The sequence below is a fragment of the Myzus persicae genome, unplaced genomic scaffold (assembly GCF_001856785.1).
Source record: "Myzus persicae strain clone G006 unplaced genomic scaffold, MPER_G0061.0, whole genome shotgun sequence".
NCBI classification, from domain to species: Eukaryota; Metazoa; Arthropoda; class Insecta; order Hemiptera; family Aphididae; genus Myzus; species Myzus persicae.
Genome location: NW_019104300.1, coordinates 696,652 through 708,380, shown reverse-complemented (window position 1 = coordinate 708,380; position 11,729 = coordinate 696,652). Strand labels below are relative to the sequence as shown.

The 11,729-nt window shown below is 27.4% G+C and overlaps 1 protein-coding gene across 2 annotated transcripts; it reads right to left on the bottom strand.

Annotated features, from left to right (window-relative positions):
* Window positions 1–4,178: 4,178 nt before the first annotated feature.
* On the bottom strand, window positions 4,179–9,642 carry LOC111040998 (cleavage and polyadenylation specificity factor subunit 5). 2 transcript variants are annotated; one of them, XM_022325125.1, is made up of 6 exons: window positions 9,138–9,640; window positions 8,505–8,705; window positions 8,311–8,374; window positions 8,065–8,230; window positions 5,700–5,814; window positions 4,179–5,619 (listed from the first exon to the last, which is right to left on the bottom strand). In XM_022325125.1, the coding sequence occupies exons 1-6, from the start codon at window positions 9,266–9,268 to the stop codon at window positions 5,598–5,600; spliced, it is 699 nt and encodes a 232-aa protein (XP_022180817.1). In that variant the 5' UTR covers window positions 9,269–9,640; the 3' UTR covers window positions 4,179–5,597. The 2 variants fall into 2 exon arrangements, with proteins under 2 accessions (XP_022180817.1, XP_022180818.1); XM_022325126.1 differs by lacking the exons at window positions 4,179–5,619; window positions 5,700–5,814 and adding an exon at window positions 7,001–7,787 and having other exon boundaries at window positions 9,138–9,642.
* Between the last annotated feature and the right edge of the window lie 2,087 nt (window positions 9,643–11,729).

Genomic DNA, 11,729 nt, shown 5'->3' with positions numbered 1-11,729 from the left:
TTAATTATTAACTTATTGTAATTGATAAACATTGTACTGTAGCTATTTAATATTATTAAAATTGGTCAACGACAATATCATTGTATTTTTATCATAACAATTAATATATAATTATATATATATTTATGTATTATACTTAAATGTATGTTTACAATTGTTTGTATTATTTTGTGAATATAATTTCATTAAACTGCAAGACTACCACTATTATTTTTAGAAGTTAAAAAACATTAGATTTACTTCATAATGACATTCAGTAACACATCAGTCTTATTTATTATTTATGATAAATTTAATATTATGTGTTCATCTATTATTATCTTAGTAAGTGTAATAAAAAATCTGTATTGACATAATGCATTTTGTTGGTTATATTTAAGAATATAGTGTGACCATAGATCTTATAGTTTAGACCTGGCCGGAACCTTCTTCGAGTCCTGGACCATATTTGATATATTTATACATCTTTTGAGCCATATATCGGCGGCCCAGGCGATCTGCAAGTCAAGCTACCTTATTATGTAACTGTGTACATTATTATTATATTGGTTATGTAAATTCAAATAGTTTATGGATTCTTAGTCCACAGCTAGTTGTAAAATAAGATAAGAACTAACATTTTAAGTTCATCCTAACCTTGGTTCTAAAAGTGCTGAAGTAGTACATTTTATAAAAATTGTCTTTAAAACAAGGTAGAGGAAAAACTTTTAAATCAAATTTGGCTGAAAAAATCCAAAAAAATTCAGAATAGTTTTAAACGCGTCAGGAGAAACAAACAAAAAAATTAAGGAAAAACTTAGATTTTACTTTTTAATGAAAAAAATAATCGTAGATACATGAAATTTTCGCTGAATGTTTATTTTAGAAATTATTATGTACCATACAGTTTTTAAAATATTGCAACTCTTTTTAATAGGCATAAGAAAATGTTGGGTATTAATTTTTTTTTTTAATTTTTGTCGATAAAAAAATTTAACTGGGCCAAAAATTTGAAAATGTTTACCTGCACTTTCCTCAACAATGGAAAATTTATAGAACAAATTAGAGTACATTGTCAATACATTTTCATAAGAGTCTAAAGTTAATTCTTAAAAAGCTCGTAAAAAAACAAAATTAGTAAATTATTTCAATTTAGTAATTCATAGAAAATGTTCCATTTATATCTAAGCTTGAAAAATATACAAGAAATCCCTCAGTTTTCCTATATTTAATAAAAATGAGTTAGACTTTATATATGTATCCATAAATTAATAAATTCTCATGCAACAATTTACGTATTTAGTTGTTAAAAAACTTATAATCCTATTGGTACTTGATTTTGGCCTAATGTTCATTTTATGATTTTCCTTCTACGATAGAATTTAAAATTTTTTTTTCTAGAAATGAAATGCTTGAAAATTTAATACAAGGTTTCTCACAAGTCATAAGTAGTCATAACAGTAGTTGAGAAACATTAATTATCCATATATTTTAGTATACCTAAGTATTTAAAGTTCGAATTTTGACATCATTTATCAAAACCTCGAACATTTTCAAATTATTTTATAGTTTTAAGATTCTAAAATATTCAATGTTTTTTATCTTAGGATTGAAAATTTCATAAAAAATTCTCATAAATAGTTCATACTGTAACCAAAAAATTTATAAAATATACGAACAGTTATTTGTTTTATTTATTTAAATTACAAATTTGGAAGAAATTATATATTACAACCAAGAACAACAGTTTTAGTTATTTTGTTGTAACTTAGAAAGATTATTCTTGTGTATAGTGTATAAGACACTTTTTGAGTATATTATTTTATTTTATACACACAATGACTTTTTAAAATGCAATTTTTCCGGCCAAAATTAATTAAATTTACCTAATAATAAATTTAATTATCTTACCACAATAATATCGTAAAATAAACTTGGTAATATTACAGGCTAACAAGCCATCTGCTCAAAATCGTTTTTCGTACCTATACAATGGTTTCATATCATTGAATTCAAATTTAACACATCCATTACAGTGACTTTCTAGACACCTAAACTAAAAGTATACTGTACAGCAGAGCGTTACCACTTTCCCGCTTGTTCATACATACCTATATTTAAAGGTCCTGACAAAATCCCGATAAATTGTAAATTATTTTGGATTCTGAACGAAAATATGAATGTATATTGATTTTACAATGATGTGTGTTTTTATATAAATTTTTTTTTCTGTCATCCCGGTTTCTTGCAGTAAAAGTTCTTCGATTTTCTTCAACAACAACTTTTCTGGTTGGAAAGTGAATCTAGTTGGTGCAATCGGAAGGTAAAAATTAAAAATTTCCAATAGTTTTCAAAAGCAACAGGAAAAACAAACAAAAAATTAAGGAAAACGGGAATTTCTACGCAAAACCATTTTTCGAAAAAATCGATTTTGGTTTTTAGAGTATGTAACTCTAACAAATATGACCGTTGATACGTAAAATATTCACTGAATATTTTTGTAAGCATTTTCTATACACCATAAAATGTTCATATCAATATTTTGATTTGTGTTGAACTATTTATAAGCGTAGCAATGTTCGATTATTATTTTTTTTGTAAGCTAAAGTCGATAAAAGAATTTTCACTCTGTCAAAAAACTTGTATTTGTAATACTCGTTTCCTAAGTGAGTTGTCAATAGAAATTTGAAAAAAAATGGAGCGTAAATCCACAGTAATTTTTTAAGAACGTCTAAATTTAGAATTCTGACAAAATTCGTAAAATTCAAGAAAATTAGAAAAATATATTTAGTCAGAAATTCATAAAAAAATTTCTTTTTATATCTAAGTATTAAAAATTTAAAAAAATGTCTACCGGAAACTTACATTTACAAATGGGCTATTTTGAACTTTCGAAAAACATATTAAGAAACATTTTAAATATTCAGTATTAAAAAACAAAAATTGTATACAGTAGTTACTTATAGCGCGAGTGCCTATATAAAAAAGTTAAATCTATTGAGGTAAAAGAAATAGTTATTTAAACAGGCAAATACAATAAATTTCATGTTATTATTTATGGAAATATTAATTATGACACAGTTTAACGACAAGTAATGGAAGCCACTGTATGGTTAGCAGGTTAGGTTACAGTACGTTTTGCTCAAAACTTAATATTTGTAAAAAATGTTTTTCCCCATAATAGAATAAAATATGTTAATGAAACGTATAACATAAGTATAGCTTATTAGAAGAGTGCGGATTTTCATGCAATAGCATATTTTTTTTCTTTGATACATTTTTGGATTTTTGTCAATAATCATTACGAATCATACAAAATTGTGGTTTCTACCGAAATTTTTTTGTATACTTCTATGAAATTCATAATGTAATGCATATTGAAGAGAAAAAAAAGGTTTAAAATAATATTTTGTCAAGTAGAAGAATCAAAATAAAATTTAAATATAGTATTAATAAGAGATAACTAATCGAATAATCGATTACGGCCTAAACTTTATATAATAATATATAATAATAATAATATTATATAATATATATATTATAACCATAATCACTTTTGCTATGTCAGTCAGTTATCCGCATACCCATCTAATCGACTCACCACTCGGTGCGCTTGAAACTGGCATTGCATATTGTTGTTCATTTTAATCATAAATAATACATAAAAAATGTATTAATTTAAAATACATTTTTATAATATTTAAACATACAAATTTGGTATGTAAATAATTGAAATTGTATTCATATTTTTCGCGTACTCACATATTATATGGCATATTTTGGTACCTAATTAAAAATGTTAGATTTAGGGTCCTGCAATATTCTGGTCATAACAAATTGGTACACAAGAAAAATCACAATCAAGAAATAATAAAAAGTAACGATAGTGAAGCAATCACATTCGTCGTCATCGGATTGTTGGAGCAAAATTAGAAAAACAAATATTTTTCGAAACCCATTATACTCAGTGATATTATTTTATTTTATATTGAAGTTTGAATTATTTTATTGTTTTAAATTTAGAGTTATACAGTTATAAATGGTGCAGTGGCGTGGAGCCAGGAAGTAAGGCCAGTAGGAGGCCAACAATATTATGAAAGTTAAATATTATAGGGTTGGACCACAGAAATAAAATTTTAGCACTGGGCCTTAATATGAGCTTATTATGATAACTTTTTTTGAATGAATGAAGAAATCGGTTATGTTATTTCTGTTTGACATATTTTTTTAGACAAAATAAAACACAATATACACAGTATAAGGTACAGACGTATAAAAAAAATAATACAGATTACAGGCAATACAGAAAATCAACATTACGTCAATACACACTAATCGCACTACTGCACAAGTAAATAATATAAGACGATTACAGTGAAGGTTAATTTTGAAAATAACTTATACAGAGTGATTAACCCGAACATGCTCACCCCCACTTTTCCTTAAATAATTTATTCATTCAAATATTTTTAGATTTTTGGATTATGTAAATTTACTTATATGAGACATTTATCTCAGTTATTACTTTGGTTTTGGACCATTTATACAAAAACTATAAATATTGATATATCATTATTAATTAAACTTTTCAAACCACCATATCTATACCTAGTTTCCACACCCATCATCATAGAATATCATTTGTACAAAAAGTTGACTTATGGACAAAACCATTTCTAAGAATTTTGAATGACAACGTTATTGAAGAAAAAGGGGGTTAGCATGATTAGTTAATCCCTGTAAATACACATTATACATCTTTCAAATATATATTAATATCCTATATAATACGAAGGACCATTATCTTAGGTAATATAATTAATTATAAATAAAAGTAGGTTGTAGATAGTATAATTGTTTAAAATATAGTAGTATATTTATGTTAGTTACATATTTTTTAGTACCTAAGTAAACAATTAAATTTTTTTTTAAATTATGATACAAAACCAAAATATTATGTTTAAGATCAGGCCAGGAATTTTCAGGTAGGACCATGGGTCTAACTAGGGCAGTCAGTATAAGAAGAAGAAATGCTATGTTGAAAATAATAAATTAATTTGTCAAGTCATTTAATCACAAAGTTTGAAACTATAAGATCAATGAATATTGTATTAATAAATAAAACGGAAAAAAAACAAGTGTTTATCTATTAAAATACCGGCACAGCAATTTTGATGTGTAATATTAATTTTATTATAGAACAATAATAACCAGTTAATCTGTAACACAAATTATTATAAAACAGTACAGAGAATTTGATTCGATGTATTTATTCAACCAACGATAATGAAAATAAAATTAAGATAGATATTTAAAATTCTAATACAGTATCAAACTGTGATTAATTGGGTAATTGGGTAATTTACAAAAATCAATGGCTATAAATCACTTACAAACCCACAACAATAATTTAAAACATTAGGTGTATATATGTAAATATAATATTTCATAAAATGGTGACGATAGTATGTAATAGTTTCAAATGGTCAGACAATTTCTCAATTCAATACAATTTACTGATAATAAATCTACTTTACAATTACATTAAATCGTAGAAAAATCTGTTCAACGATTGATGGGCAGCAAATGTTTAAAATATCCTACAGCTAAGTTCTAAATTACATATAAATGAAGTTGAATCTGAAAAAAAATTATATATGTTAGTAAAAATAGTAAAATTATTAATAGTATTAAATACATGAAACAATCAATAATATTACCTTCCAAGTGCTTGAGGCAATGAGGAAATAATAGATCCATATCCTTGAGCGTTATCAAACAGCTCAAACAAAGGGGCTGCCACCAATTTGTAATTTTTCGGCACAGCAAACAATGCTAAAGAACAATCAAATTACCACACAATTTATAAACAGAAAGTTTGATTACATTATGTTATTGAATTTACAAATGAATCAATAAATTTAATACATAAAATAGTATATTTCAATTAAAAAGAGTAACAATTTACACCTATATATAATTTTACAATTGATTTTAATGTTCATTTAAAAACATCTGTATAGAACAAATGCACATAATAAAATTTAAGGATAAGCAGATGTTGAATGACAACTTTGTACAATAGTTCTTAAATTGTATTTTTAAAATTTAAATGGAATTTTTTGAAATGCTTACAAATACAACATTGGAATTAATACAACATTATTTTAACTGCCGACGAAATTACTATATTTAAAAAATCACTTGACATTATTTTTAACAAACATATATGCCAACAACGGCTAAGTAAAAATGTTTATAAATAAATACTTTTTTTTAATACTTTAAGGACAATTTTAATTTTCAATGGTCTCATTAAATATTTAAATTGAAAAATAGTTGATTTGATAAATAATCTTAAATGTAATAATTTTATTTAAAACATTACAAATCGTGTACACATAATTAGATATTTTAAAATAATGTATTGACAAAATAAACCCCCAATCAATTATTACTACACCGATATCAATTAATATACATATTAATTTTTGTTTTAATAATTAATACATATTATTACACTACTCTTTATTTATTAATTATTAACCATTTTAACATATAGCTCATAAAGGGAAATTAGAACATAATATAAATAGTATTATTGCAACAAAAATAATAATTTAACTACTAAAACAAAACGAGATACACAGTAAACATAGTTGTTAGTTTTGCTTTCTGTCAGAATCTAATAACATGCAATTCTTAATATTCTAAATTGAATATTATAACTGTACATTCAAAAAGACATGACATTCTTGTGGTTTATGAATAAGTGTAAATCATATCAATTTAAATGTTTCATTTCAACAAATCTGTAGGGTTTAGATTAATATCATCATAAAGAAATCATTTGTATTACAGTTTTTTAGTTCTGTATATATTTTAATTCTGAACACAATATAAATAAAGAACCACATTTTCTTGACACAAATATCATAATTTAGAATTAAGATATTACAAAAAAAGTGGTGACAGAACATGATGATGTTTGTTCTTAAATTAAATATTTGGTATATCATTCTATTAAGTATTAACCTAAACCCTAAAGTTTTTATTACGCAAAGTGTAAATTTGTTATGGTTTACATATAATACAACAAATCAGTTTATCGCATTCTCATAATAAAATTTCAGAAAATGAAAATAGTGAATACTTAAATATTTTAATTTATACAACCTATAAACAAAGAGATGTTAACAAAACTCAAATAAAGTCATCCCACCAAGTTTGATTTGAATACAAAAATAAATATTACAGAGTGTCAACATCAAATTTAACTTAAGATTTACACCAAATTATTATAAACCCTAAATGACCTTTAAAATTGTAAAAAGTAACATTCAATATTCTTTGCGCATAGAAGATTAGTTACTTTGATTCTTGTGAATAAAAATCTGGAAATTGGTGTTATGGGGTGATTTAAACAAATCTTCATATTTTACGGAATTTTATAAAGGATTTATGACACCTTGTAAATAAGAAAAAAATTTTTATCCCCAAGAATATAATTATTAGTTATAATAGAAATTACATGTACAATGCACTCAATCCCATTCTGAAAGTGCATAAGTTATTTTACTATCATATTAACATTAGTTAAAACCCCTTCCTTAGGTATTTAGTTTCAGCCGATTTAAAATCAGATGTAAAATACACAACAGTGATTAGAACAATAATCTTATAAGGAATCCCTATCATGAATTTTCCTAGACAATTTTCATAAAAAAAAATACATTTCTTGTATGTGATGTTTTACAATCAACCAGGATGATCCTTTCTGAACCAGCAAATCATGTTGCCATTGCAAACTGTGAAATATAAAATAATATAATGTAATTTAACACAGGTCTTAGGTGATGTAATATACACGTAAGTTAAAAATAGAAAATACTCAAATTTAACTTCAGAGCATGTCAACTATGACCCAAAACATAAAATAATAAATTTAGAAATTAAACCTTAGGAAAAAAAAGAATAACCCTCATAATAATTGTATTCTTAGAAATTACTAATTGATAAAATAATATCTCATTAGGCTTATACTCACAAATCTTGGGACTAAGATTCACTATTAATTTATCTTACCTTTATCAGGTAGCTGAACTAAGAAAAGTCTTTTATGTTCCTTGGGTTTAGTTATGTGTGGTGGTATATATGGATAAGTCGGAGGTTCAAAGTTGGGCCGCCACCAATTGCCAATAGTATCTTCAACAGTCCATTCTGGCTGAACACCATCTTGTCTGCCTAAAGTCTGACAAAAGTAAATGCAATAAAAATATTTTCAAATGTTTTGAAGTATAAACAATTAATAATAAGGAAATATGAAGTTACTTCGGTTAGTAATCGCTTAAGTCCTTCAACCTCATCTTCTGCTGGATTTAGTTCTCCACCAGGCCTAAAAAAAGATTATTATAAATTCTATAAATATTGTCAAGTATTGAAATATATTAATGATATATATTTTTGTTTCTTGTCATTTGGCTATGTCATAATTGTAATTAATTAAAATATTCATTTAATCTTACAATTTAAAAAATGTTGTGCCCAACTGCAATAATAAAACATGTGGCAACCCGTGTTTATGAACTATTAAAACGCCTTCAACACTACGGCGCATGCCAATTTTTTCAAATTCATCACGCATTCGTTGAAATCTAGCTGGTACTGAAGGATCTTTTTCAAATAAAGGTTCTTTTGTACCAAATTTATAATTTGATAGAGGATACCTAAAACAAAAGAAATATTGATTATTAAGCATAAAGTTTTTAAACCCACTCAAATTGTTTTTAGTAAGAAGCTAAAAATGAATTATCACAGTTATGATACAATTTAAAAAAACAGTTGCTTTAATTTTGAATTTGATCTACTATTATTCAATAGACAAATACCCACACAAACACCCAACAAAACCAAGAACAAATGTTTTCATTCTATTTTATTATGTTATAAGTATGCCTAATCGCAATCATACTAGTCATTATATAGTTATTATAGGCTATCATTATCCTGTAGTTAAACTACAAACTAATTTAACACACAATAGTTTTCTAATGTTCAATTGATGACTACTATAATTAGTAAAGAAAAAAGGATAGAATTCCCTCTGGAGCACCGGAAAGTTGTCTCGGAATTATCCTAGCTAACGAATATATACTAACAAATTTATATGTCTGTTGAGCGACGGGCACGTAGACGACTTGACTGGTGCAGTGCGCCTGGGCCATCCGGATCCCGGAGACGATTGGACGTTATTCTGTACCGGTTGGCTGGCCGTTGTGCTCAACGCCATTTCCGATACCGCGTTAGTCGACAGCTTGACGGTTTTCGATAACGACTGTGATGAAATTATATTTTAAAAAGGGCAACTGTGTCGCACGTCTTAACGTCAACAACACATAATCCCTGTAGAATATATTGTTAACAGACAGCTACACGATCGATGAGCTCACGTAGGTACTTCTTCGATGGTGACCGGTTCAACGTTGTATAACACACGAGTACACTACGCTGTGTTTTAATAATGATTTGAAATTGACTACTGACTACCGAGTACGAAGTACGGACGCTGGGAGATCAGACGTACAACGAAACGCCGCCTCGTTCTCTTATGAAGTATGAAGGCATGAAGCGCACAAAATGGCGGAACGCGTTTGTTTTTGTTTGACGGGCATGAACATAGCAACGGTTTAGCCGGCCGTGCCGTCGTGGTTACCAGTAAGTTACCAGAGCCTTGAGATTATCCGACTATGAGATACCGGACGATATCATCACAGAATCATAGGTGATACTAATCTAAGACCGTAGGACATAGAGTAATAATAATAAGTAATAATACTCTATGCCGTAGGACTCCTAGATGGCTAGATGCAGCTCCGTCTATGCCACAGATATATAAAAAAATTTATATATTTTTATATCTGTGGTCTATGCCCTAAGGCATAAGCACAGAACAATATAGAATAGACACTAGGTCTGCTGTGTGGGTTTACGTATCCCTACGGTAACACAGGAGATGTCTTCTCTACATGGTGGTATTAGCATGAACTAAGATATCTTAGTTCATGGGTATAAGGTCTATCATGGGTATGCCTATTGCCCTATTCTGTGATATCATTCCAGTTTTTATGAAGGCGGGTTTCCACCACGATTTAAGGTATATCTTAAATCGTGGTTTCCACTATACACGTACGTGTGTACGTGCATACAAATCCTTTGTTGTGATTGGTTGGTTAAGTTAAGTTACCACACATTTAACCGTGTTACCGTGTTATTGGGGGTAATCGGAATACAAGTCCTCCGGCGAACAACCCCGGAAAAAAATCACCTGACTAATATATTACCGACAAACACATGCAAATTATTGAACAAATATTTTTCACAACTCTAATTATCAACATTATTAATATTTAATTACAAATATGTACTCATAGTGTAGTAATAATATATACTTAAAACGTCTGAATATTTAAAATATTACGTTTCTTATAATACTTCGACGAGAATGCATTATGTAAAAACTATATTATTAGGAAGCGTTTTTAACTAGTTTCACTTTGTATAGAAGAAATATTTAATATCTTGTAAAATAAAAATTAGAATAACTATCAAACAATAGCTAATGGATTTAGATACTCAAAGTTACGAAACATATTACACAAATATTTCGAATAAAAACACAATATTACTAGTACTTATATATTTGTTATAAATATTAATAATGATGGTAATTAGTTATTACAATAATTAGCGTTTAAAAAAATATTTTTTCAGTAATTTGCATGTGTTTGTGAGTTATATTGTAGTCTGTGGATTTTTTTCCTAGGGTCGGGGATTTTTATTCCACAATTCGTAGCTACTTAGATAGAACCATTTAGACTACGGTTCAAGATATACATAAATACAGTAACACACTTTTATATATCTTAAACCGTTATGTAGACATAATATAGTACTATCCATAGCCACAGTGATAGTATAATAGATATATAAAATATAAATTAGGTTCTAATATTCTATTATATTATATTTTATTGTTATTTTAATTGTTTTATGGTTTTATGTCCATGATACTATCGTAAATCGTGGATCATGGATCACGGTCTCAGATTATAATAGTCATTAATAGACTACGGCTTTAGATACTATCTAATAGAACTCAGATATAATATACAAAGGATAGAGCTTCTGCTTAAGCTAGTTTAAGCTAGTATAATAAAGGCCATGTATTAAATTGTCAAGCCTTAGATGTTCCAAATTTTTTTTTATACACTTTTAACAATAAATTAACTGTGGTTTTGTCAAAATTTGAACTTTAAATGCTTGTAAAAAAAATTGTGCTTATTCATCGTTAATATTTTTATTTTGCTCCGAAAGTTTTTGATGACGGTTGAAGAGTTAGAAGCAACCTTTTTCCATCCATTAATTGGGCTGTTAAGTGGAAATCTTCATAGTGCTAGGCGGTAAACTGGAAATCCCATTAGGGATTAACAACCAGTCGGCAGACACTAAAATCTATACCACTATCCTTACCAGACACATTTTTCGTTACATCTAAACGCGTCTCATATTCATAGTTCATATTATCATAACATCCTTGCATATAGCGTAAACATTTTTTTTTTCATGAAATTGTTTTTGTAGAATAGTCTGATAGTTGCATAGATCTCTACATCACCTACTTTGCCTTTTGCGTGACAAAAAGATAGTCGTATGTGATTCGTGATGGAGGAAGGCGATTTCAGTATTGTGCG

Bases quoted from the DNA above. Each gene is read 5' to 3' on its own strand.
- LOC111040998 (XM_022325125.1), bottom strand. From the start codon at position 9,268: ATGGCGTTGAGCACAACGGCCAGCCAACCGGTACAGAATAACGTCCAA. The intron at 8,706-9,137 runs GTTAGTATATAT...CTTTTGTTTTAG, and splicing joins CTCAACAGACATATAAATTT to GTATCCTCTATCAAATTATA. The intron at 5,620-5,699 runs GTAATATTATTG...ATTTTTTTTCAG, and splicing joins TTGCCTCAAGCACTTGGAAG to ATTCAACTTCATTTATATGT.